Source organism: Thunnus thynnus, chromosome 16 (assembly GCF_963924715.1).
Source record: "Thunnus thynnus chromosome 16, fThuThy2.1, whole genome shotgun sequence".
In the NCBI taxonomy this organism is placed as follows: Eukaryota; Metazoa; Chordata; class Actinopteri; order Scombriformes; family Scombridae; genus Thunnus; species Thunnus thynnus.
The window spans coordinates 6,094,966-6,122,308 of NC_089532.1; the positions used below are offsets into that span (position 1 = coordinate 6,094,966).

The 27,343-nt window shown below is 38.8% G+C and overlaps 2 protein-coding genes and 1 long non-coding RNA gene across 10 annotated transcripts in view; 1 reads left to right on the forward strand and 2 right to left on the reverse strand.

Annotated features, from left to right (window-relative positions):
• Positions 1-2,054: 2,054 nt before the first annotated feature.
• On the reverse strand, positions 2,055-11,907 carry pgrmc2 (progesterone receptor membrane component 2). Its single transcript, XM_067615125.1, has 3 exons — positions 11,506-11,907; positions 5,922-6,077; positions 2,055-3,954 (listed from the first exon to the last, which is right to left on the reverse strand). The coding sequence occupies exons 1-3, from the start codon at positions 11,846-11,848 to the stop codon at positions 3,857-3,859; spliced, it is 597 nt and encodes a 198-aa protein (XP_067471226.1). The 5' UTR covers positions 11,849-11,907; the 3' UTR covers positions 2,055-3,856.
• Positions 11,908-14,851: 2,944 nt separating this feature from the next.
• The window catches only part of larp1b (La ribonucleoprotein 1B), a 32,625-nt gene continuing 20,133 nt past the window's right edge, over positions 14,852-27,343 (reverse strand). For 5 of the 8 annotated variants that reach the window (XM_067615050.1, XM_067615051.1, XM_067615047.1 and 2 more), the window contains 9 exons: positions 26,816-27,175; positions 23,003-23,117; positions 22,586-22,755; positions 21,082-21,188; positions 19,993-20,153; positions 19,740-19,884; positions 17,437-17,546; positions 16,205-16,332; positions 14,852-15,794 (listed from right to left, as the gene is read on the reverse strand). In XM_067615050.1, coding sequence (XP_067471151.1) covers positions 15,477-15,794; positions 16,205-16,332; positions 17,437-17,546; positions 19,740-19,884; positions 19,993-20,153; positions 21,082-21,188; positions 22,586-22,755; positions 23,003-23,117; positions 26,816-27,175 — 1,614 coding nt within the window. In that variant the 3' untranslated portion in view covers positions 14,852-15,476. The remainder of the gene's footprint in view (positions 15,795-16,204; positions 16,333-17,436; positions 17,547-19,739; positions 19,885-19,992; positions 20,154-21,081; positions 21,189-22,585; positions 22,756-23,002; positions 23,118-26,815; positions 27,176-27,343) is intronic. The other 3 variants (XM_067615048.1, XM_067615054.1, XM_067615049.1) reach the window with 2 other exon arrangements.
• On the forward strand, positions 18,112-23,851 carry LOC137200330 (uncharacterized). Its single transcript, XR_010931944.1, has 2 exons — positions 18,112-18,239; positions 22,897-23,851. It is a non-coding gene; the product is annotated as an uncharacterized lncRNA (long non-coding RNA).

The following is a 27,343-nucleotide window of genomic DNA, read 5'->3' on the forward strand; positions in this document are numbered from 1 at the left end:
ATGTTTTTAACAGGGCTGGGCAATATATCGATATTATATCAATATCGTGATATGAGATAGATATCATGATAGATATTGGATATTGTAATATCGTGATACGGTATAAGTATTGTCTTTTTCTGGTTTTAAAGGCTGCATTACAGTGAAGTGATGTCATTCTCTGAGCGTACCTGTCTGTTCTATTATTTATCTTTACCCACTCAGTCATTATATCCACATTATTGATGACTGTTTATCAAAAATCTCATTGTGTAAATGTTTTGTGAAAGCACCAATAATCATCCCTACAATACTGTCACAATATCAATATTGTGATATTTGATTTTGTCCATATCATCCAGTTCTAAAGAGCGTTATTAATTGTGGGGGCCCACAAGGGACAAAATTAATAATGTATATATGTACATTTTGCAAAAATATTAATAAATAAATTGGCAATAAACAATTAAATAAATACAGATTATAAATACATAACATTTATGTATTTATTAACTGTTTATTTAGTCAATATTACTTATTTCCCTATTTAGTTTTATTCTATTCTAATTCCCAATTATATTATGTATTTCCTTACTAATTTTTTTTTACCAATATATGAATCGCCCTTTAATTTATTAAATTATTTTTTCCCTTTCTTCTCAAATTATTTTTCCTATAGAAATGTTGTCCCTATATATTTTACCAATTATTTATTTCCACATTCAATTATTTGTCTTTACAGTTTTCTCTCTATTCATTTATTAATTTCTGTATTTATTTTCTTATTCACTTTAAATTTTTTAGTTTACACTTTTTTTCCGATATATTAATTTCCCTATGAATGCAATTTCTGTATTTTTTTTTAATTTTTCCTATACTAAATTTGTCTCTACATATTTTCCCAATATATAATTTTTTTCCCTATTTATTGATTAAATGATTTCCTTATTCACATCCATCCTTACATATTCTTTCCCACTGTAAGAATTGACCTTTATTTCTTTGTGCAAAAGTATATTTATTTCTATGTATTGAATTCCAAATTGCTTTTTTATATTAATTTATTTCCCTGCGTTTTTGATTCACTATTTTTTTTCTGTATTTCTTTCCTGTGTGATAATGCTGGGGCACGGTCTTGACATGCATTTACAGGCAGGTATTGTGCAATAACTTACTTAGTTCCCATGTCCCTTTGGGGCACCCATAATTAATGGAGATCACATTAATTTGAGAGTCTTAAGTAAGCTGTAAAGTTTCAACTCTTTCTAATAAAATGAAATTAAAACACTCAGGAAGACTTGCCAACCACTGCCTCAATCCAAAAACCTATTAAGTTAAAACCTTTAATTAACTTTTACAGTTAAAAATCAACAGTATTGATCTGTTTTTGTTGTTTCCATATTTGGTTCAACTTCCTCTCGTTCCTGTTTTGCCTCTGTGCTGCTCAACATCTGGTGTTAATAACTGTTCTCCCAGAGGTTCACGTGAAGCATGTTGGACAGTTTGTTCCTGATGTTTTTTTTTTTTTTTCACAAATTCACAGCTCGGGTTTCTGGTCAAAACCTCGTAGAGCTACTGTATACATGGCTGGACGGTGTATGAGACGCTAGAGAGCCTTTGAAACAGATACAGGAAGTGGCGGCATTCAGCCAAGCGACGGTGTAACTTCATCACTCAGTTAGAGACTCGGGGACAGATATATGATGCTGAATCATCTTTCATGTTAGAAGCTGATCTAAATCTTTCATTACTAAGTGTTGAAATGTGGGTTTACTTGTAAATAAACTCTTCATCAGACTCTAATAATCAGTCTGATGATGATGCATTACCCTCATCACTGTCTGCTCCTCTGTGAATCCTCGCTGCAGGCAAACAGTCCCGAAGGAACGTCACTTAATGTGGAACATTTTAATGAACCGTAAACAGAGTCCTGGTGCTGATCCAATCACGCCTTCTCTGCTCCCAGTGTGTGTGTGTGTGTGTGTGTGTGTGTGTGTGTGTGTGTGTGTGTGTGGGATGGGTCAAACACAGGTGATCATTTTCCCCATAAAGTCCAAATAAAAACTGCAGACATCTTCAATTATTAACCAAATCGATTTATTATGCATGAACAAATCCCTTCCTGCCTCTGTCACGCAGACACGCACACACACACACCCAACATTTAAATACAATGACGTGGTGGGAATTCGGCATAGCTCACTGTGTTGCACATGCTTTTAATAAAATGATAGATATATTTACAGGATAAGCAACGTCTCCGAAGAAAAAATTCGAAAGAACAGCTCCCGGTCCCACCCTGCAGCACTTTGCGCAACGCTTCTTCTTCTTTTTTTTTTTCTTTTTTTTGGAAATTCACCCACGTTTAAAAAGAAGTTCATAACTGAAAGAAAACAAAACAAAACAAAAAAAAAAAAGAAAAAAAAAAAAAAAACACAAACCATGGGGGTTTTGGCCAATACGACATAGCAGTATACGTATATGGAGTTATCAACTACATAAATATGGCAGTAACACTGAGTAATTCATACGGTCTATTTACAAAGTTTGTGTAGTGGGGAAATATTACAGTCTGTGCGTGGACGACTGACAGAACGTATGCCTTCTTTAAAGTCTGGGGGACCGAGTCTAGGAAACCGAAAACACCTCCATCATCATCATCATCATCATCATCATCATCCCTCCGCGCTCGCCTCCTCCTGTTAGACCGGTCAGGACTGACACAACAAACAAAATAAGGCACAATTAATACTTGGACCATTTTTCAAGGGGGAATCTACAGACTTGCAGCTGGCTTGTGAGGCATGTAAACAATTGAGTCGATTGATTAGGACTGCCTTATCACCTTCCCTTTGTATTCCCGATCAAGTGATTCAGTCCGTCTGATGTGATTCAAAACAGATTTCATATGGCAAAGACCTTTGACCCCCCTCCCGCCCGCCCCTTCCCCCCAAAAAAACCCATCCCCAAAAAAACAACAAAAAAAAAAACAAAAAAAAAACATCCCTCCCTCCCTCTATGCTACTCAACAAATACAATCACATGGTGACAAACAAAGAAAACTAGTAGTGCATACACTACAAAAACACAACAGGAAAATGCGACGCCCTGCCAATTGCCTTTGGTTAGGCCACAGCACTGCCCTTTTCAACAACAAAACAAAAAAAAAAAAAAAAAAGGGTGGGAAATGATTTGAAAAAACAGAAAATGATTGATTGATAAAGCTGTCCGAAAAGCTGAAGCAGTAGTTCAGTTGCAATGTGACAAAACCAAAGATAAAAAGAGAGAGAAATCTGTTTCCCCATCCCGATCCACTGATCATCTCTGACCAATGCGTTTCTCTTGACTTAGCTCGACCAACCTCCAACCCAGCGCACAGCGGTGACCGCCGCGACCCGTTTGACAAAAAAACGAGCCGCACTTCTTTTTTTTTTTTCTTGTTCCCCCCTCTGGAGAAATGACTAAAATATTTTGTGGGATTTTCCAATTACATCTAAATGGCACAACCCTCGCACTCCCCCCAGACGTGTTTCTGTCGTTTTAAAAAAAAGCCCTCTCATCGAAGGATCGCTCTCCGGTGGTAATCTTTGCAGGATGAGGAGGGAGGAAGGGGGGGAGGGAGGGAGGTCTGGGCATTGAGACTTGAAGTCCTGCCCTTCCGAAACAGCCACGGCACCAGACGGATTCAGGAGATGAAGAGTCTGGAAGTGGGAGGGGGTGGTGGGGGGCGAAGGAAGGGGAGTGGCAGGTAGATCAATGGGGGCGAGGAGAAGGAGGAGGATGAGGAGGAGGAGAAGGAGGAGGAAGAGGAGGTCTGGAGCGGTCTGTCGCAGCTGTTTGGGGCTCCTGGCTTTGGTCGGTGTGATGGAAAAACCGTTCAGTCGTGTTTCAGGTGGTCTTTGATGTCCTCCTCGTCCGTGTACTCCGACGGCTCGTCTCCGGGCTTCAGCAACCTCCCGACATAATCGTATTTTTCTAGAAGAGGAAGCGACAAACAAGTTGATGCTTCAGCGGGAGGAACATCTTTATTTTAGAGCTGAAACAATCAGACGACAAGACAAAAAAATTACTGCCAATTATTGTCTAAATTTACAGTTTTGTCTATAAAATGTCAGAAAATAGTGGAAACTGTCTGTTATAATTCTGTAGGACTTATAGAAACATCTTCAAAATGTTTTGTTTTGTCTGATCAATGATCCAAAATCCAAAGATATTAAATTTACTATCATATACGACAAAGAAAAGCATCAAAATCTCACATCTGAGAAGCAGAAACCAGCAAATATTTGTCATTTCCACTTAAAAAAAAAAAGATTATTCGATTATCAAAACAGTTGCCTATTAAGTTTCTGTCGATCAATGAATCGACTTATCGTTGCTGCTCTACTGCAATTATTTGGATGATTGATTGATCATTTACTTTTCAAGCAAAAATGTCAAACATTTGTTGGTTCCAGCTTCACAAATTTGAAAATTTCCTTTGTCTAATATGATGAATGAAATGAATATTTGAGGGTTTTAGACATTTTCTGAATTGCAAAAACTTTATTATTACTATTATTTGATGAAAATGACTGTTAGTTGCAGCCTTATAGAGCTCTATTCCTCATTATCAACTCATCTGCAGATTATTTTCAGCTATAAAACGCCAGAAATTAGTTTAAAGTGGCTTTTTAAATATCCAGACCTCAAAGGGACCAGTTGAAATCTCTTTTTTTTGGTCTGACCAACAATCCAAAACCCAAAAATATAAAGTCTAACAATCATAGAAAACAGCAAAAAAAATCTTCACATTTCAGACGCTACAACCAGGAAATGCTTGGACGATGACTCGACGAATAATTATTCAAACAGCTCAGTCAATCGACTCATCGTTTCAGCTCCACGTCATTTCTCTGCTGACTACATTTGCCTTTAATGTTCCCCCTGAACGTCGGGGACAACGCTGGTAGTGAACAACACGCTGCCACTAATTTACCGACATCGTCTTACATGATTTAATCAGTCTCCAGTTAGGAGCCCGTCCGGCTTTCAACGTGTCATTTGCATCAAAAGAACCAGAGAGAGGCTTGTTATTCAAGTTAGCCGAGGCCTGACATTACTCAAAGTGCTTCGGTCCAAAATTAGACACCCGAGATTAAATAAATGACACCTGACCTGGAAATTACATTTAAGAATATTTTAAAAAATTACACCCTATTTTAGGATTTAAGCCTGCCTCACATTGAAACCCTTGAATCCGGAGTAATCCGTGGATTTCAGTAATAAGTAGATGTGGTAAAAATGAATATAAAACTCTGACAAGGAGGTCTTTGTTTCCCTCCAGTTTCAGTGCTTCCTGTTGTAACAGCAGATGTGGCGGCAGGAGATATTTTTAGTTTGGGTATGCTGCACGTCTGTCCCGAGTGTTTGGTTCAACTGAACGTTTCAGCGAGAAACCTTCTCAAGAGCTGAACCGTTTCTTTTTTTGTGAGAATGAATCTACAAGGTTTGGTTCATTTTCTCTCCAATCAGAGGCAAGTTTCCTCTTAAATATACAGTAAAACTAAAAAAATACATATTTCAATGTGATTAAAGCAAACAGTGTGTGATTCAGTCACAGATGCTAGTTTGTGTGCTGCTGCGGAGCTTTAAACGTGACATTAATCAGACTTTGTAGTACATTGTTCTAATTAAATGAGAGTAATCGCGGTGGTGAAACTGTGATACAAAACACAGAAACAGTGGACGTTCCTGCAGATGTTTACAAGCACAAAACAAATTAAAAACTGTGAGTTCTGTTTTGTGTTTTGAACTTAATATGCAGAGCTGCAGAGGCGCTGAGGGACTGACGGTAAACACGCAGCTGTGAAATCTGAGCTAAAAAATAAAAATCAATATCTGAGGAGTATTTTTTTTTCCTCTGGTGGAAATCTTTACAGGCGTTTAGAAAACAAGCCCACCCATGAACTGCATCTCCCACTCCCTCACGCTCTCCATCTGTACAGCGTTGAGGTCCGACAGGTCGTCGTACTCGTCCCTCAGAGCGTCTTTCTCCAGGCAGAAGGTGGCCAGACCTCTTGAAGCATCCCGGCCCGCGAAAATGCCGTAAGGACCATCTGAGGGAAAAAAAACAACAACACAAAAAACAATCATCAGGATGAGTTTCAAGCACAATAATCTACTTTACTATCTACCATTTGAGCTGACTGTCCCATCTCTGTTTCAAACTAATCTGACGACAAAAAAAAAAAAGTGTTGAAGAAACAAGTTAACTCAAACCTGCAGTGTGTCATGTGACTGCTGCTGCTTCACATTAAAAGCCTTCCAGCGCTGCCAGTAAGAGAGCTGCTGGGAAATCAGGACGAGATCAAAACCTACTGTAGTTTACGGCTGAACCGTGTAAATTGCGGCCAATTTGCTACAGTGATGGTCAGCGGTCGTGTCTATAATGTGAATTCCTGGATGTTAAATGTTCATCTGCAGTTTTATCAGTAATATCTGCTGGTAAACTGACGGTAGCATCACATGACGTGGTTCAGCTACAAAAAGGTTACAAATGAAGTTGCAAGAACATGATGATCATGAAATTGTAAATGAAAGTTTTGACGGTATTTTGGGTGTAAATTCAGGAGGCTTATCTCCACCCGGTTACCGCAGTCGCAGTCAAATCAAGCGCACCTACACTAAATTGATAAACAGCTACGTGAGTCACATGTTTTACCTTCAAGACTCGTGTTTTAATGCTGTCGTTCATCGTTTGCGTCCTGGTATTTAGATCGGTTATTAAAATCCAAACGCACCGCCGATCACGCTGGACGGTAGAAGAGCTGAGAGCGTCAGAGCGTCGGAGCAGGAAACACCGTCGCTCTGCGTCACACCGCTGTCCTCCGCTTCCATCATCTCACGCCGATTCATTTGGAAAGAGCAACAGCCAATGAGGAAACTTCATCACTGACTCACGGACAACCGCGGTTACAGGCAGGTCCAGACAAAAAGTTAGACATGCTATTACTTTTCTGAGGAAGTGGTGACGAAGCAGAATCTCTGCTTCATCATGTTGTTGTCGTTTAAACTGTGAGATTAATTACTGAAGCGACATGAAACTCACTGCTGTCTGTCTGGGATTAGAGTTATAATAATGGGTTTAACGCTGCATTAAGTTTTCTGAACATAAAATCTTCCAGCTAAGCTAAATAAACAATTAATTTCTTTATCTGTAAAGTAATGAAATCCACAAAACTAGAGCTGCAACAATTAGTCGATTAATCAGCGACTATTTTGATAATCGATTCATCGTTTTAGTCTTTTTTATTCAGGAAAAAAATGCCAAAAATTTGCTGGTTGCAGCTTCTTAAATGTGAAGATTTTAAACTTAACTGAATATCTTTGGATTTTGGATCGTTGATCAGACAAAACAAGACATTTAAGACGTCACTATGGGCTAAAAGACATAATTATAAAAAGGCATTTATCAATATTTTCTGACATCTTATAGACAAAATGATTAATTGCTTGTTTATTAATGTAGCGACACTGAGGCTGATACCAATATCAATACTTGAGTTTTAATAAAAATAATCTCTTCTCAAAATGCAATCAGATACTTTTTACACACATAACACACACAAACGGATTTTTTTTATAACAATTCCTTAAAAATAGTTTTTTTAACAGTTATGACCCTAAATGTGTTCTCAGCAATATAATTTACAGTTGAAAAATAAACTCGTCAGTGTTGTCAAGATGACAAACTGTGCTTTTAAAAAAAAAATCATCTTGACGTGTTCGCCAGGCATCACATGACGTTTCTTTTTGTAAGTTTTTCCCGTGATTCCCTCCGACACCATCAGAACAAAGACAAATAAATAAATACAATAAAAATTACCCTATACTACTATAAAAAACACAAACTATGTAACAGAGACACAGTTTGTAAATGACCTCAAACATCTTTAAGATTTCTGTAAAGCACTTTATTACTTATTATCCAACATATACAACCAATACAGATAAATCTGTGATGAGATAATATTGGTCTTTACATTGATCAGTGCAGATTTATCAGTCGAGCTCCATTCCTCGATAGTTTTTGTGCATAAAATGTCTTCTGAAAGCATTAAGTTTCTTAGTCATTGTCATTATAAAACTGGTTTTCTCCATTATCAGTGATGTTCATCAGACATGAGTCGGTTTTTGGTGCCACAGCGATCCGTGACCTCAAGTAACCTCACATAGAAACGCTGCATTCATATCAGTACTCGGTGCAGCCGTAATTATCAATATTGAAGTATTCAGTCAAAAATACTTGTTTCTGTGCAATATCGGCCTGTCATGTAACAAATATGTACAATTTCAGAGTTGTATCAGTAGAGGATATTACAGATAATCATGTGTGTTGTAAACAGCGATTTCCAGTAACCTGATTAAATGACTCATTTAATATAATTTACAAGAGATATTCAGAGGGTCATAAGTTTATCAAATCGATGCCCGAAGCCTCGCCTGAAGTTCTCTCCATATTCTAAATCTTCCCGTCATATATCAGACCGACATCATCTGACCAGCATGTGAAAACTCAGCAGGCCCTCAGGTTTTCTTGTGCCAATTGTGCAACAGAAAGAAAGAAAAAAATAGAAAAAGCTGTCAAAGAGTCCATGAAGCAAAGAAGCCTTATCACCTCAAAGATTAGATGTGCTCTTAGCTTGCAGAACTAAAAGAGCGTTTTACAGATAAAACAGCAGCCCGACGCTACAGCAGAGCAACATACTGACATACATACATATAGTTTACTGTCTGTTATTAAAAACTAACTCACAATTACTGCACCAGATTTGTGTGTAAATCTGACTCAGCTGGAAACAGCAGCTCCAGCTAAAGAGCTTTGGCTGCAACTGACCGTCACTCCTGATATTAAGTCTTATTTTAGATCAATCATCAGAGCAATAACACGTCAAAAATTATGTGTTTTATGACCTGCCCGACCAGATCAAGGTTGCAAACTCTGTTTCGTAAATTCATTTATATTTTATGGTATTTTAGTTTGTTTTAATCTTTGTGTTTTATAATGTGTTCTGTTTTTTATTGTAAATCACTTTGCAACTGGGTTTTGAAAGGTTATATATAAATAAAGTTCATTATTATTAAAAGCTGCATTAGAATTAAATAATAAAGTTTTAAAATCCTCCTGTGAAGTTAAATAAACATCTTCTCTCTGTCTGAAAAGTAATGAAATCCACATGCTGCAATGATTTATCGCTTAATCGATCGACAGAAAACTCATCTGCAACTATTTCAATAATCAATTAATCATTTAAGTCAATTTTTAAAGGAAAAATGACAAAAATTTGCTGGTTGCAGCTTCTCAGATGTGAGGACTTTAAGCTTTTCTGTGTCACACATGATAGTAAACTAAATATCTTTGGATTTTGGACTGTTGATTGGACCAAACAAGACATTAGAAGACGTCACTGAGGGCTCTGAGGAAATATAACGGCCATGTTTCACTGTTTCCTGACATTTTATAGACAAAACAATTATTATTGATCGTTTCCTAATGTTGCCCCGTTGATACTGGATGTTGGAGGCTGATACCAGTATCAGTATTTGAGAGTTTAACAAATCTGATCATCATGTGCCAGCTGATACAGTAATCAGAGCACTAACAAGTCAAAAATAATGACAAATGCAAATGTTCCCTGACTTTCCTGCTGAGTATTTATAGCCTGAAAGTGAAAAACTCAAATTTGCATGATACAAAAAAAGAGAATCCTCACATTTCAGAAGCTGAGACCTGAAAACGTTTGGTATTTCCAGCTCATAAGTAACTGCAATTGATCACCAAATATGTCATCAACTACAACTAGACTACGCTAGAAAACTGTGTGTTATGATTTGGTGAACTGTTTAGATTCAGGCCTACTTGACTCGGTCCTGCTGGTGTGGAAGAGCAGCCGTGACACATGAGACTTCTGGGAATGTGAATAATTATAGTTTATTATAGAGGTGAAAGGTGAGTCAGCCAGGTCGGAGATAAAGTACAGTAGCAGGCTGGCCTTGCTTTTCAATAAATAATAAAAGACTTACAGGCTTTGAAACACACTCTGTGCAAGTACACGAACGTGATATTTGCTCTTGATATTTGTTGCTAAAAGTTATTCTCTTCCTTGAGCTAAATTAACTTTGCAGTCAGTGTCCCCAGGTGTTTAAAAACATAAAAACTATCCCAGTGGTGGAGGAAGTATTCAGATCCTTTGCTTAAATAAAAGTATCAATACAGCAATGTTAAAATACTGAATTACAAGTAAAAGTCCTGCATGAAAAGTAAAAGTACATAAGTATTATGAGATTGATGTATTTAAAGTATTGCAGTTAAAAGTAGTAGTTTGGTCCCTCTGACTGATATATTATTATATATGACATCATTATTATTCATAGTGAAGCATCAGTGTTAGAGCAGCATGTTATTGTTGTAGCTGCTGGAGGTGGAGCTAGTTTCAACTACTTTATATACAGGTAGCTAGTTTAGTCCAGTGGTTCCCAACCTAGGGGTCGGGCCCCTCCAAAAGAGTCAGCAGATAAATCTGAGGGGTCGTGAGATGATTAATGGGAGAGGAAAGAAGAAAAAACAAAGTTCTGATATACAAATCTGTTTTCAGTTTTTGGACTTTTTCTCTAATCTTTGATTTTTGGTGAAATATTGGATGATTTGCACATTTATTGAAATGAAACCATGTGAGAAGTTTAGAGGGAAAAATCACTATTTGGTGGAGCTGTTAACAACTCATAGACATGTGAAATGTGACCCCGACTACACACTGCTTTTTGTAAGACGTCAAAAGCCAAAAAGGTTGGAAACCACTGGTTTCATCTTTAACTATGTGTTGTATCTTAAAAGCTTGTTATATTATCCTTTGTGTCAAATCTTCTTCAGAAAAGTAACTAAAGCTGTCAAATAAATGTAGTGGAGTAGAAAGTACATTATTTCCCTCTGAAATGTAGTGGAGTGGAAGTATAAAGTAGCATCACATGGAAATACTCAAGTAAAGTACAAATAGCTCCAAATTATACTTAAGTGCAGTACTTGAGTAAACGCACTTGCACCACTGAATTAGCCTCAACATTAGCAAATACAAAGAGATTAGTAGTTTTAAACATAGAAACCTTCTGCACAGCTTTCAGTTTCTCTGCATGTTGAGTCCCATCAGTGTAAACAAGCGGCTGCAGACTCCAGACGGTGCAGTGAGTCTGTGCACGTCAACACGCTATCAAGCTAATGTTAGCGGGCTGGTTGCTGGTCACAGTCTTGGCACTCTCTTTTTACCTCCAGCCAGTAAAGTTTCATGAGTTTAGTGTACATAAATATAAAGTTTAGAGGTGTTGAAGCAGCATCATAGCACTCGCGCAGCTAGCATCCCATTCAAAAACAATAGACAATAGCCGCGGAGCTAAGCTAGCTAACCACAACGGTTTGCGCCCAATTTTTTTGTCCGGGACAACTCACCACAAAGCGGGGACATGTCAGCTATTAACCCGCCGTCCACTCACCTTTCCCATAAAACTTTTTGCCGCTAGTCACGTCGAAGACTTTCATGTTGACAGCCATCAGGATGCGGGGGCTGTGGAGCCCGTCGTACTCCCGCAGCTGTTCCAGAGTGAAGTCCCGTCTCCTCATCTTAGGAAGCGCCGAGGCCTCGTCGCCCTGGGCCGCGTCAGCGCCGAGCCGCCTGCCCCACCGCCGGTACACCACAAAACACACCACCACCACCACAACCAAGATAGCGATGTTCAGCAACATCCCGCCGAGGCCGAGCCCGTCCGACTCATCCGCTGCCCCCTGCCCGCCGCTGGTGTCAACTGGTCCGCTCGAACTGTCTCCATCGTCCGCCATACTGCTCGGTTACCCGCCCCTGGCCAGATGCTGCGTTCACGGCCTGTCGGGAACAGCGGAACCACTAGTTGAGCAAGCGTTCCTCTGTTGTTACATTCTGTTCCTGCGTGCGCGCCGTAAATCTATCAATGTTCACCCAAGTATGTGGCTGCAACAGAACATTGCCGGATTAACAGTGGTGGAGGAAATATTCAGACCCCGTACTTAAGTAAAAAAAACAAAAACAACACAGTAATGTAAAAATACTCCATTACAAGTAAAAGTCCTGCATGAAAAATCCTACTTAAAGATCCCATCCTGAGTATTAAAATACATACTCTGCTTGGAATAAAAAAAATTTCAGGTTTTTCTGCAGAAAAAAAAGTGTAATTACCGCTTTAAAATTCTTAAAATTACACCACTTCCTTCTCTCTCATTTTAAAAATTTTAGGATCTATAAATATGCACATGTATTTCATTTTTTAAGGTTTAAAGGCTGAACACAAGATGTCTCCTACTTTGCTGTATAGGTCTCAGTGTTTGTGCACTGGAGGCCTCAAGTTTCCACATCACACTCGTGTAAATTAAATATTGGACCAGGATTGGCTCCAAACTAGTTGTGATGTCACAAATCATGCTCATAGGCCGAACCCCTAAAATTAGATTTTTCAATGAGCACAAAGAAACTTTCCACCTTCAGCAGATTAATGTGAAAACAAACTCTGCACCGTCATCATTTTGCACAGTGAAGCTCAAACATCCAAGTGTAGGAACAAGAAGAAAAACATATTTTTGGGTGGAAGAGGACTTTAAGTAAAAGTACATAAGTATTATGAGTTTGATGTGATTAAAGTATTGCAGTAAAAGTAGTGGTTTGGTCCCTCTGACTGATATATTATTATATATGACATAATTAGATTATTAATAGTGAAGCATCAGTGTTAGAGCAGCATGTTACTGTTGTAGCTGCTGGAGGTGGAGCTAGTTTCAACTACTTTATATACAATTAGCTAGTTTAGTCCAGTGGTTCCCAACCTAGGGGTCAGGCCCCTTCAAAGGGTCAGCAGATAAATCTGAGGGGGTGTGAGATGATTAATGGGAGAGGAAATAAGAAAAAACAAAGGTTCAGGTTTTATATCCCATTTCAAAACAATTATTACTGATTTCTGTAAATAGATTTTAAATTGTAAATTTAATTGTAATATTATTTTGTTTATTTAATTATTTAGTATTACCTTATTTTTGTTCCATCTTTATTCTTCTGTTACATTTGTGGGAGCAAAGGCTAAGATACTTTCTTTGTATGCTGCATACTGGCTGATTAATCAGATTCTGATGAATCGATTAATCATTAGGTCAACAGAATGTCAGCAAATAGTGAAAAATGCCCATCACTCATCTTAAAATGTCAAAAACCCAACAATATTCAGTTTACTATAACAGATTTTTTTTGGATTGATTGATTGTTTCAGCCGTAGTCAAACACCTACTTTTGCTTATCTGAGATTTTAAGCAAACACAAAACAGAGACCTTTTTAAAAAAACATCAAAAAAATAAAAACTATTTCTATTATATGTACAACTTCACAGTCTATTTAAATCCACTTCTCATTTAGAGTTGAGTTTTACGAAGAACAAGTGAAAGCAGCAAAGCACCGCCCACTACTGACACGGGGCTGTTGATGGTTTTTGTCCCTCCACTGGGACCCGTAGTGAAGCAAACGTGTTCTTAATTATGGTAAAACCAGAATTAACCCTTGAGTTCAGATATTGTCTTTTCTTTAACTTCCTCAAATATTTACAGAAACTTGATGTTATAACCGAGATCTGTTTGCTCATCTGTTCGTGTTTTTAAATGGTGTGAAATAATGTTTAGGTAGCAAGAATACAGCATTTTAAAGCAAAAATGGACTTTTCTATAACTACAAATGCCACTTTCTTCTGTATTAGACATTATTTGGTATCATTATGATCACAAACTTTCTAAATGAGAGATTATTATGTCTACTGTTTCTGTTTTTCTGCTCTATCTTTAATTTCTCCAATGTTCTTCTCCTTATCCAGCTGTTATCTGCTACTTGGATAATGTAAACACTTTCAACTTAGCTGTTTGTTTAAACTGCTGGAGGTGATAACGGGTGAAACGCACTGAGTGGAACGAAACTTACTTTAGATTTACGGCTGATTAAGATCAAACGGTTTTTTAATTTGACTGAAGACAGCTGTGACAAAAAAACCTGCTGATCAGGCTCAATGAGTCGCCCTCAGCAACAGCAGAAAATATCAAACATCTACAACAGGTAGAGGAGACAGAAACCTGCTGCTCTAACTCAGGAGAGAAAACAGGACAAATCACACAAACACACATTTATACAATCAACTGTTATTTTATATTTTTTTGCATTTTACATTTCAAGACTCCGGCATTAACATGCAGCTTTATCCTAAAACACACTCAAAACCACACTACCGATAAAACAAATCACTTCTTAAAAGTCAAAATTAAAATGAATAATTGAATAGCAAATGATTTTTTATAGTATTTACATTTTTTTTCTTTAAAATTCAACTCTAAAACCTCTTAAGTCCATTGATGAAAGAAGGAAAGTTAACGATTAAAGTGCTCTAGAGCACCAAGCCTCAAACATAATATGAAGTAAACTTCAAGCTAAAATATACTGTAGTTTTATGTTGCTAGCTCACACCCATAATTCCAGCAGAAACATTTTTTTTTTTATATATATTCAATCGCAAAAAAGCCATTAAAAACTGCAATGATTACCTAAGACTATTCCATCAATCAAGTAAATGGAAAAATAAAAACAAAAATAAAACAATAAATTATACTATCTCTGGGTGTAAAACGGGACTTTAAAAGTAAAGCTTCCCAGATAAATTCCTCATTATTTCTGCAGGTTTGGATTTAAAAAAAAAAAAACAAGCTTAACTTTTAAGTCTGACTTGAAAAACATCAGGGCACATCTGTCATCTAGCAGCAGCCTCGAGGTCAGTCCTTCAAAAAAATTTTTACGACTGCAGCTGATTGTCACGATGAAAAACAGAAGAGCTGTTCGTGTCTCAAGAACGGAAAAAAAACCAACCTGCGTGTGATGTCAGTTTAAAAACACATTCAAACCCCAAATTAAAAATCAATTGGGAAGACTTTGAAAAAAATACAAAATTTGGGACTATTTTTTGTCACCGATCCTGTCGTCCTGGTGAATCAGATTAAGGCACACGGACTGTCTTGCAGGATCTCTTTATCTTGGCAAGCTAAGAATCAAAGTTCGACGCTCTTTACGGACGAGAGCTGCTTACAGATTGTGGAGATCAACGCGCGTGTTGACGTGAGTTTGGCATCTGAGAGGATAAAAAAGGCAAAATGCAGGGAATGCATTTTTTTTTTTGTGTTTTTTTGTGTGTTTTTGTAAACGTTACAAGCTGTCAGGCGCACAGATTCAAGCTCACTGCCTATGCTTGCTTTAAAATGAAATGCACTGATAACAATCAAATTAAGTCAACCACGTTCAGTCTCTCTTCATACCCAAACAGTTTGCCGCTGAAAAGAGCGAACGCCGAGCTCAAGAGCGATGCTGCCGCCGCCGCTCTACATCTCTACTATCCAAACCCCCTCACAGAGGAGGGAGCTTCATTTATTTGGTGCAGCACTTTCCTTCTTCCCCGCACCGGACTCTGTCTTCTTCCCCTGGGCGGGTGCAGCTGTGGTGGTTTTCTGGGCGCTGTCTTTGGCCGTGTTCTGTGCGGAGGTGGTGGTGGAGGTGGCGGGCTGAGCTGTGGTGGTGGTGGTGGTGGCGGCCGAGGCGGCGGCGGCGGCCGTGTTGCTGGAGGATTTGGAGGCCTGTGTGGGCTTTGAGGTAGTGTTGGAAGGATGTCGCCGACGCCTCCCTTCATCCCCGGCCGAGGATGAGTGGCGTCTCCTCCTGCCTCCCTCCTCTCCCATCGGGGGCTGCGGACACACAGAGGTGAAAGGTCAGAAAGGTCTCATTTTATTCAACTTACTCCTTGTAAAATGGAGTTTATCACAGACTGTTTGGACATTAGAGCGGCAACAATTAGATGATCAGTCGGTTGACAGAAAATTAATAACTGCCAAATATTTTGACAGTTGATTAATCGTTTGAGTCATTTTTTTAAGAAAAAAAGCAAAAAAATTTCTGGTTCCAGCTTCTTAAATGTGAATATTTTCTGGTTTCTGTGTCCTTGGTCGGGACAAAACAAGACATTTGAGGTTGCACATTGGATTTTGGGCAACAGCGAGCAACATTTTTCACAATTTTCTGATATTTTATAGACCAAACGACTAACAGACGAATCATTAACGGTTTCTCCTCAATCACTGCTGACATGGACGCTCACCTCCACCCTGAAGTCCTCCAGGTTCTTGAACTTGGAGAGATGCTCCTGCAGCTTCGGGTCGATGGGCTGGTTCTTCATCTTTGAATATTTCAAGAAGGCCCAGAACTTCTCCAGTCCATACAGCTGACCTGCAAGAGAGGAAAACACAACGACACTGTTTAGCAGAAATACAAAACTACATTACACAGCTCATTTAATGCCAAATATAAGCTATAAAATAAATAGAGAGTGATTCTGGACACAGCTATAGTTTTCATGTCCTAAAGCCATATTGTTTGTACTGTATATAGTTTTTTCCACAGTTTAAATGCTGCAGGATTTAATAAAACTAGTTCTTTAACGCTACAATAACGTCTGAGAGCTTTAAAGGCAAACTTCCAGGTATTTCCAGGTGTTGGGGAGAACTACATTTGTGCCTTTTGTGCGTCTGGACAGTTGGGGATGTTGGGGACTACAAAAATGAAAACAATCTGGAGGTGTGGAGCCAGGAAGCAGAGAGGTTATCAGACCTCTGTAGCTGCTGGAGGCTAGCAGCACCAGGCTACATTAGCTGCTACTAGCATAACACACCTGAATCTCCAACTGAACTGTTTCGAGTTGCATTGTGGGTAATGTAGGCGACAAGGAAGACATTGACAATGGATTTTGAGCCTTTTTAAAAAACTGTCCATGATGAGTTTAATGCTTTAAGATAAAAAAAAAATACACTTTAATTAGTGTTTTAATTACCATTAGTGTTTATGTCTCGTTAATACAGTATGTGGTGGCGACGGTGGACCAGACTCGTTCTGTTTAGTCTTTGTCTGTAGACGCCTTCTCTGCCACATCTCTGTGACAGATCGGCCTCCAGTCTGAGGGGGTTTTGAATGAGAAACGTTTTACTGGGCACCGAAATAACTCAGCTGGAAATAAGTGGCTGAGGCCTTAACTGGCAGTCCTCCATTCTGCTCCAGCGACTCACTCGCAGTGTTGAAATAGGTTGCGAAATCGACCTTAATCCACCCCCCCCTCTTTTTTTTTTTTTTTTTTTTTTTTTTTTTGAAATACAACTAACACATTCAGCCTCTGGGAAGTGCATTTTCACTTCAGGTCAAGTAGGTTTAAAAAGGGCAAATATTTGTAATATTTCCAGTTTATGTGACTTTATGATGGTGAAACTGTTAAATGTGATTTTATTCTGGATAATATGGGTAATCCAGTGAAGATGGCAGGTCGTTTAGGATGTTAATTACCTTTTTCAAAGTCCTTGAGGGTCTCCTCTTGAAAGTCCTTGAACAGATCTAACCTGAATCTCTTCTCCAAACCGTAGCTGTAGTATCTGAAGAGACACTCCAGCCCGTACCTGGAGGAGGAGGAGGATGAGGAGGAGGAGGAGGAGGAGGGAGGAGGGGGACAAATATTTACCTGCATTCTGAATTACAAACAAGTTGCATTCAGCTTCAAATCTGGTCTGAAAACATGAGCATATTTACACAAACAGGATGTTTTATGATGCAACTGTTACACCAGTGTACCAGCCATTTCCCCACATGTGCTTCCAACATTTCCCAACAGTAGAGGCTTTGTCGTGAGGATTATTAATAGCTTTAATTTAGCCGACGGAGGAACCGGACAGACTGGTCGATGTGATCTGCAGCGTAAACAGCTGATGGGGTTTGTCAGTGTCTCCTCACACACACACACACACACACACACACACACACACACACACACACACACACACACACACATACAACCTGAATCTACAAATCACACAGAGAGGGCTGAGCCGCCCACTCATATAGATGAGAATGTGGGTTTGGCAGGTGTGTGAAGGAGCTTCTGGCAAATACAAAAGCGATGTTGCAACGAAGGGCAGCCTCCCCTGTTAACCCTCTGCTGTCGGCTGAAGGCAGGCGCAGTGCTGCTGCTGCTGCTGCTGCTGCCGGCGGCTGCAGGGACACACCCAGAGATCAGGAACCCGACTATTAGTCAAGTTTACACAGAGAAGAATGTGGACTCTTAGGAATTAAAGCCTTCCTGCACCTGTTTGGAGGTGAGCAGACTGTCACCACAGGTCAAAACTACTAAACTCTTGTTTATGTGGAGGTTTAATGCAGTAAAACCTGCTGCAAAAGATAAAAAAGTGGATGGTGAACAAGATAATGATGAAAACTTTTGGGAGTGTTTGTTTGTTTTTTTTAACCAGCTAACAATAGCAACAGCTTTCAATGAATAAATATCAGATTAAAGTGATTTGGAATTAATTGACAACAATCTTGATCAGTTAATTGTTAAATGTTTGCTGATCTCAGCTTCTGAAAAGTGAGGATTTGTTGCTTTTATATCATTTTAAATTGAATATCTTGAGAAAAATCTGAAAATGGCGTCACTGCATTCCCCAAAGAAAAAGAGATGTTTTTCCTAATTATGACTTAATATCTCATAATAACGAGAACAGAACACCTTGTGAGGTCATCGATGTTGATGTCAGCGACTGATTTAACTCTAAATTACACAACGACGATTTTAGAGTCAATATTTGAATAAATAAGTAAATAAAGAAAGAAATGCTGTCTGATGATCAGCTGATCAGGTTGTTGTTGATATCAGCTCATATTGACCGTTTCAACGTTTCAAACAGAAGCAAGTTTGCAGCCAAGTAAATCTGAGCTGTTTCCGTGGCAACACAATCGAATGAAATGATGTGCGCTGTAGCAGGTCACAAAGCAGCGTTTTTATTGATCGATTGATTGATGTTGGTTGTTGTTGTTGTTTGTAGAGCTGCAACAATTAGTCGATCGACAGAAAACTAATCTGCAACTATTCTGATAATTGATTAATGGTTTCAGTCATTTTTTAAAGCAAAGATGTCAAATATTATCTGGTCTGCAGATGATGTTGTGAGGATTTTTGTGTCATAAATGAACTGAGTGTCTTTTTAATTTCTTTCTATATAAAAAAGAAATTTTAACGAGCTTTTTTCACTATTTTTGGACATTTTATATATAAAACAATTAATTTAAATTTAAATTTAAAGACGATATCTCTCTTTATTACTGCACATTTATCACACTCAACACAAAAACATGGCCGCTAGCATTTAACTAACAGACTGCGCGTCGCTTCTTAACTGTCCTGACGAACACGACGACCTCATCAGTTCCTACGACTGCACTGATTATAAGTTTGTCATAACGGAGGAAACATCTTTTTTTAATTTTATTTTGGTGAATGCGACGTGCTTCTGTACTCTTGCAAGTTGTGATGCTTTTCTAACATTTAATCAGTAAATATCATGATTAATATTCAGTGTTTTCACTGATAACAGACAGTCAGGAACAAGGTTTTCATACTCAGACAAGCTTTGATCTTAAAGGGCTCCATGTAAATAAAAACGGGGACTTCAGGGCTTAAAGATGCAGTTATTGTGGGTTTCCTGTTTGCTTGTCTCCACTAAAATCTGGTTTGTGTACATTTCTTTTGTGTTTCGACAACCCGAAGCACAGAAACATACTGCCGTTTAACCTGCAGCTCCACCTGCAGTCGTCCTCACCTGTAGTTCTCTTTGGCATCATCCACCGCACACTGTTTGAACTCCTCATACATCTTCCTGTTGAAGTTGTCCCTCAGGAAGAAAGACCAGAACCTGAACAGAGTGTTCATCTCCTGAGACTGGCCGATCCCCAACCGTTTCCTCTCTGAAAGACAACAAAAATAGCTTAGCCTGATACTACAAACTCAGACCTTAAAAAATGTGATTATGTGATGATGTAAAAAAGCAGGTTTGTATCTTTTAGGCTTCGTACCGTTAAGGCACCGTCGGCGGTACTTGTGGTATCCCTGCTGGGTGAAGCCGTTGTCCTTCAGCAGCTCGTGGGATGGATGCCAGAATTTGGGCAGTGACTGAGGGGTGCAGCCATAACTTCCTGTCAGCGGGGCTCCTTCTGATGGGGAGGCGTTGGAGCTGCTGCAGGAGGAAGGAGGAAGAGGAAGAGGAAGAGGAGGAGATGTTTGAGTGGCAGAGTAGAAAACATTATTATTTACAACAGATAGTAAAGCTGTCCTGCTCCAATCAAGGCATATTTTAATTGATGCATAAACAGAAAACCTGATCAAATTCTTATCATTTGTTTATTTTACCATCATCTACACCAGCTGACCTGCTGAAACAATTAAACGATTCATCGACTAGCCGACGGACTTTTTGATCCTACGCACCCGTCACTGAGACCTTCAACAGATAATTAATGTCTAAAACTTTGATAAATCAAGTAATTATTTAAGTCATTTATCAAGAAAAAACAGCAAATATTTGTTGGTTGTCTGAGACTCTCAGAGGATTTGCTGCTTCTGTTTTTATATGATTTTGTGGATTATTGAATGAAATATTTTTGGGCTTTAGACGCCATTTTTCACAGTTTTAGACCAAACGATTAATTGGAAAAATGATCTGCAAATCAATCCATAATGAAAATAATCGTTAGTTGTAATCTTACTGCTATGCCTGTGTTTTGTGCAGTAACAGCAATAACTACAAACTACTGAGTTATTCATCATTTATATTAATATACAGTTAAGTTATTTTGTGAAAGAAAAAAACAAAAAACGTTTCAAGGATCCTGTTACTGTGAATCTGATCCACTTGTCAAGCAATTATTGCCAAAATTAGATCACTTTTACCAACCTACTAATCTGTAATTGTTGCTATATGAAGCACACTAGAAGTGAATAACGGTCAGTAACGTCGAGCAGATTAACACCAACTGAGAGATAACAGAGTGAAAGGAGGAAACGACGAGTTTGTGTTCTTCTTTTGCTCGTCCGAGATTCATAACCGAAAGGCAGCGTCATCAGACAATGAAGAAGTGAAGCTGCAGTAGAAGCGGCGGTCGGACCTGATGGATGCGGAGCGCGGTCGGTGTTCACGTGAGTCCATCACCCAGCCGATGTGAGCCTCCTGCGGGGGGTTCGAACTGTGGCGAGTCTTCTTCTTCCTCGGCGTCTGGAACAGAAAACCGCAAAAAGACAGATTCCTGAAAATTCATGTTTCACAGAGCTGGTCGCCACAACATTAGAGCACTTAAATCTGTAACCTTCTGGCTGCAGGGCATGTTTTCTATGATTAATTTTATTATCAATACATCTGCTGGTAGCAAATCATCACATGTGAGAAGCTACTGGTTGATATTAAAGTCATTTTGACTCAATGTTGATTTCCAAAATGATGAAATGAGGACGTTAAATGCAACTGCAGCAGGTGAAAACAACTGTTATTTGACCCTTTTTGTCAGTTTAACCATGTAAACACATGACAGGCAGTTACTGTAATGAAACAGGTTCAATTTATAGAAACTGTTCTCAGTTCTGCACTGAGCTCAACCAGGAAAAACTCAACAACAGGGTGAAATGCAAAGAGGTTACTTACAGGCTGATTCTAGTCTATTATACACAAACTATTTAAATAAACACATCTGTCTGATCATCAGACTGTAATCCAGGAGTCACTAGATATTTAAACTGCAGGTCAGTAAATGATACAGTGATTTTATGATATGATGATCATGTGACTGCAGCTTTATTATGGAGACAGTTTCTCTGATATGAATAGTTTAGACAATAAAACTATTTTTTTCTTTTAAATTCATCACAATGTAAATCAGATCAGACGCTCAAACAGACTCAGCTGCTCAAAGCCGGAAGAAAATTTAATAAAGTAACAAAGAAGAAGTGAAAGATGAAACTTGAACACTGTGGTTTCTAATCTGTTTGACCCTTCGTTACTGTGACCAGTTTAACCATAAGATGATCTAAAGAGGTAAAATGATCCAGTAATTCATTTCACAAAATATTAGAGGAGAGTCTGAAAAAATAACAATAACTTTATGTATCAGACATATTTCTGCTTCCTCTCAGACTCGTCTCTTCAAGTAAAACTTGAATTTATTATTTAAAACTTTAAATTTCTCTTACAGCCTGGTTTTTATCTCTTCATACCACACCTAACCCTAACCCTTTAACACCTGGGAGGAGCTCAGTACACTTGGATTGACACTAACGATTATGTGTTTCAAAATAAATGGGTTTCTTTTATTGTTTTCTCAATTAATCAATAAGTCATTTAGTCTATAAAATGTCTGAAAATGGTGAAAAATGTCAATCACTGTTTCCTAAAGTCCTGACCAACCGTCTATAACCTAAAAATATTTTGTTTACTATCATAGAAGATTAAATAAACTAGAAAATATTCACATTTGAGAAGCTGGAATCAAAGAATTCTGACATTTTTTCTTATAAAATGTCTGAAAACGATCACAGTTCACCAGCATCGTCTTCAACCTGCTACTATTCCTCTAATGAACCGGAACATAACGAGATGTTGATGCGGGTCCGTGTCATCACCTGTCCGTCGATGGGGCCGCTCTCCTTCATGACGGGGTAGAATCGGGGGGTCTTGCTCGGGTCTTGGCGTCCGGGGGTCCGTGGCGTTCTGGGGGTTCGGGGTTGGTGAGCGCTGGGAGACTCCGGGACCGTTGTGGGCAGAGAGCGAGCCAATTCTGCTCCGCTGTCTGCTGAAAAAACACAAATATAACATCAGTTTATGCTGTTTATACACTTTACTAGATTATTTCCCGTGTTTATGATCACATGACGTCAAATTTTTTAATTTCTCTAAATATCTCAAGCAGCAATATGATATATTTTATTCACAGATGTGGTCAGAAAATGGAACAAGACGTGTTTACTAAGTGTGAGAAGGGTGTGGTTGAAACGCAGAAACACCACACAGGATGCTCAGCGGCGGCTTCGTCCACCCACCTTGCATGGGAGGAGGCGGGACTTCCTGGTTTGGTTCAACGGGCACTTTAGGGGTGAGATTCTCAAATTCATCTTTACTGATGATGTTCAGCTTCTTGAAGTTCTCTACTTCCTGCTGGGGAACAACAAGAGAACAGGAGAAAAATGTCAGAAAGAGACGAAAGAACGGCAGCAACTAGAACAACTCACAACTGAGGTGTGAAGATTTGGGTTTTGGACTGATGATCTTTCACTTTCGGTCACGTTTTATAGACTTAATGTTGCAGCAGTGCTATGCAGAGGTCATATTACACGTTTAAACTGGTGACATGGTGGTGAAAATACTTCATATGCCAGAGACTGCAGCCATGCGGGCATGTGTGACACACAGCAGATGTGCAGCGTACTTTGAACTTTACACGCCAGCGTCAGAGAAAATCCAAGTGACCTTGGTGTGTGTGTGTGTGTGTGTGTGTGTGTTTGTGTGTGTGTGTGTGTGTGTTTGTGTGTGTGTGTGTGTGTGTGTGCTCAGGCGTGACATTTCCCACATGTGGCGACATTATCGTCAACCTTTGGGCTGAGAATGAGCTGAACACGCTGAAAACTTACAATCAACAACCCCAAAAAAACAAAAAAACAGAGTGATACTAGTTGGCATTTCCAGGATTTTTTTGGCTTTCAACCAATTTGGCTAAAACTGTACAAAGAGCAAATATTGATATTTACTGGATTCCTGTCTGTCTGTCAACTTTAACTTGAAATTTTGTATTTTGTGAGATTTGATTTATTGACTCTATTTCATGTCAGAAGGAAATATTGAATCTGCTGATTAAGTTTATGTATAAAAATATAAATATGTGTCCTTTTATACAGTGTCTTGTGTCTTAACACCCTTCATGTCTTATGTAAAGTATGTTGAATTACTGCTGTAAAACTAGACTACAAACTGATCCGGAGCCGTAAAGCATTATTACACAACTCTGCACCTGTTATAAAATAAAGTGACATAACACTCAGTGACCTATAGACAGTCTGCAGACCAGGCAGCTCTTCCTAAAAGCAGGTCAGTCCTCTCTGCAGGCTGCTGCTGCTGCTGCTGCTGCTGCTGTGTGACACATATGTAGTCTCGGTCTGGTATATTGTCGGTGATAAATAGTCGCCTATTTTTGGCCACATCCGCGCGACGGCCGCTCAGTTTAACAGCTCTGTCGTAAAGTCTTGGTGTCAGAGCGTTCTGACCTGCAGAGAGCCGCTGACCCTTAAACTGTGATGACAGCGACTAAGGTGCAACTGTTTCTTCAGTCTTTGTGGAAAAATTAATTTATTGTTTTATTGATTTTCAGCTGAAGGATCTAAGTTCATCTTTGCATCTGAGCCTGAATACAGTGTGTAGAAACTGTATCTGTGGTTTGTTGTAATAAATGATACAGTTGACAAATGTCCACATGGTGGAAATTATGTGGCGTTATTACGACAAACATAAACAGGGTTGTTTACTTGTGGAATAAAAAGACATTTAAGCTCTGAGAGGAGCTCTTATATTTATGAAATATTGGTGTTTGCATGATGTGATAATCAAGACTTTCTGAACCAGAACTGAGAGATCAGAGCAAATATCCATCTGTAGCTTAATCAAGTCCACTGAAGTCAAAGGAGAAGATTTTTATCATGGAGGACACCAATTAAAAACACATTATACATTTATTGATGTGATTGTTTTCTAGGTATTTTTAGAACCTTATTAACTAACATCTTTCTATATTTATGTATTTGAAATGGTTTTAGTACTTTGTTTTTTATTTAACTCATTTGTATTTTTCTTTTTCTGTATATGAAATGTTGTCTTTTAATGGCTGCATCATGAGTGAAGAGCCCAAAGACAAATTTCCCGCTAATCTTATTAAAGTTGTTGTCAATTACAAACTATTTCCATAAAATATCCTCTCTCCTCTCTTAAATTTAAAGACTCTTCATTCATTCTTTGAGCTTTAATTCAACAGTAAAAGAACATGTCAGTGTCCCTGAATCTATAAGAGTTTATTTTGCATTTATAAGCACTTTAACATTTAATTAATGTTTATAACACATTATAATGTAGTTGTACGCAGATATAAGGACATCTTTAAGTGTTTAATAATGTACAGTATTTGTCAGCAATTGTAACTTCTCCTATGAAGACATTTTATATTATTATTACGGTGTTTTACTGTAATTAGTCGTTATTGTCTGTTTATATAGCCTAATTATGGAGGCCCACAGGAGGACTTAAAACTACATTATAGTTATTTATTAAATGTTTATATAATGCTTATAAATGCTAAATAGGGGGACTTAAAGCGTTACCACCTAATGTGTAAAATAATGTTTGTGTAAATAAACTTCTGAAACCCGTAAAGCATCAGTGTTTGAGTCTCTGCTCTGTATTTGTTTTTAACTTTGGGCAGAATGACCCACTGCCACAGTGACTGTAACGGCACAAAACTAAAAAAAACAAAAAAAACACGCAGCAGTTAACAACAAAGCAAGTGACTAAACTTCACAGGAAGTGAATCCAGTTTTGGAGCAGAAGTCAGTCAGTCAGTCAGTCAGTCAGTCAGTCAGTCAGTCAGTCAGTCAGTCAGTCAGTCAGTCAGTCAGTCAGTCAAGGCCAAACAACAACCGACCAGATCCAGTTTACTGGCCGCGGGACAGCTGGACGCTAACATTAGCTCTGAGTTTTCATGTGGAAATAACCTCCGTTTTCTCTCAGTCGCTCACATGTTCGTCTCTTTCTCAGACAGAAAATTACAGCCCTGGTTAGTTTTTTTATATTTTTTTACTGTAGATAACCAACGAATGTTATAATGAGATTAATGTTTCAGTAATTGTAAATCACTTAATGCATCATATGGTCGACATGTTGCAGATTTGTTTTGAAGCTTCAGGACACAAAAAATGAGGTAAAATAGATCAAAAACTATTGATATTGGTCGAAAAATGGTTAAATTATTAAAGGAATAAACAGGTGAGCTGGATGTACATCAGCTTTATGTTCACTGTATTTTATATGGTTTGTTTTACTGAATGTTTTATATATTTTATTATGTTTTAAGTGCATTCTATGTTTCCTAAGTTTCCTTCTTAGACAAGAAAGTTAAACATGATGGATAAACTTTAACACTGAGACGAATTTGTTGTCCTGCCAGGAGTTCGATAAAAGCTCAACTAACTGTCAACGGTGCGTAAAACTACAAAGCTTGAACTGACATTTCCATCAATCCTCTCCTGTAAATTTCTGTCAAACAGCAAATAAACAAACGTCAGCGTATCCCCTAAAGAAATACAACTTAAAATCTGAAAACAAGTCTATAAATCACACGCTAATAAGGAGCCCTGATGATCATGTGACAGGCGAGCCGCCGCCGCCGCCGCTGCCTTTTCTCTGACTGATGGACTTGTTTGGACGTGACGGGGAACACACGTGTGTTACGTGTAAATTACAGAACCGGTTCTTCCTTTTCTTCTGTCAGACCTGCGTCAACACGCCGACTTCCCTAAACTTCTATATTTTTAATGAACTGTCAATCAAAAGAAGAAGATACTGAAGTGTGGTTTTCATTGACACATTTCTTAAAGCTTAAAATTAAAGTTATTTTAGCAGAATATGAGCTGAAATATCTCAGGTCTGGTGCTAGTTTTGATAATGACCAAAACTAAAGATTTAAGTGTTCCAAATGAGGAGAAAATGGGATAAAAGTCACTGTAAAAGCCTAAATTTGAAGCTTTCAAATCCATAATCTAGCTGTAACAAACTCTAAATGCGTCAGTATCTGATCAACTACTTCCTCCTCTGACCTTGCTGCACTCCAGCTGCTCCTCTCCCTTCCACAGGTCCTGTTCGTAGTAGTACAGCCCGTCGTTGATGGCTTTGGCCAGGTCGGTGGTGATCTTGGCTCGGGACTCGTGGTTGCCCGTGCGGTCGCCGCCGGGGTGTTTACGGATGTAAGGAGGCGTCTGGGTGACGATGAGGATCTTGTTGACGTCTTGGTCGTCCAGCTCGTAGTCTGAGTCGTCTTCGTCCGACCAGTCGGTGAACTTGTTCTTCCTGGGCGCCATCTGCTCCATCTCCTCGTCGAACATGAAGTCCAGCTCTTCCTGGTCGGGTTCGGCCTGCTGAGGGGCGCGGCGGCCTGGAGGAGGCGCCTCGCTGCGTTCCTGGAGGACACGGAGAACATGCGGCCGTCAGCAAACGGACATGAACACTTTAACATTTAATATTGTTACAAAATGTTGTTTTTTGTGTGTTTAACTAAAGAGACTCTGCTTGTATTATTTAAGGCAGAACTCAAGTCAAAAGATCCTGCAGATAAAGTCTAATCAATC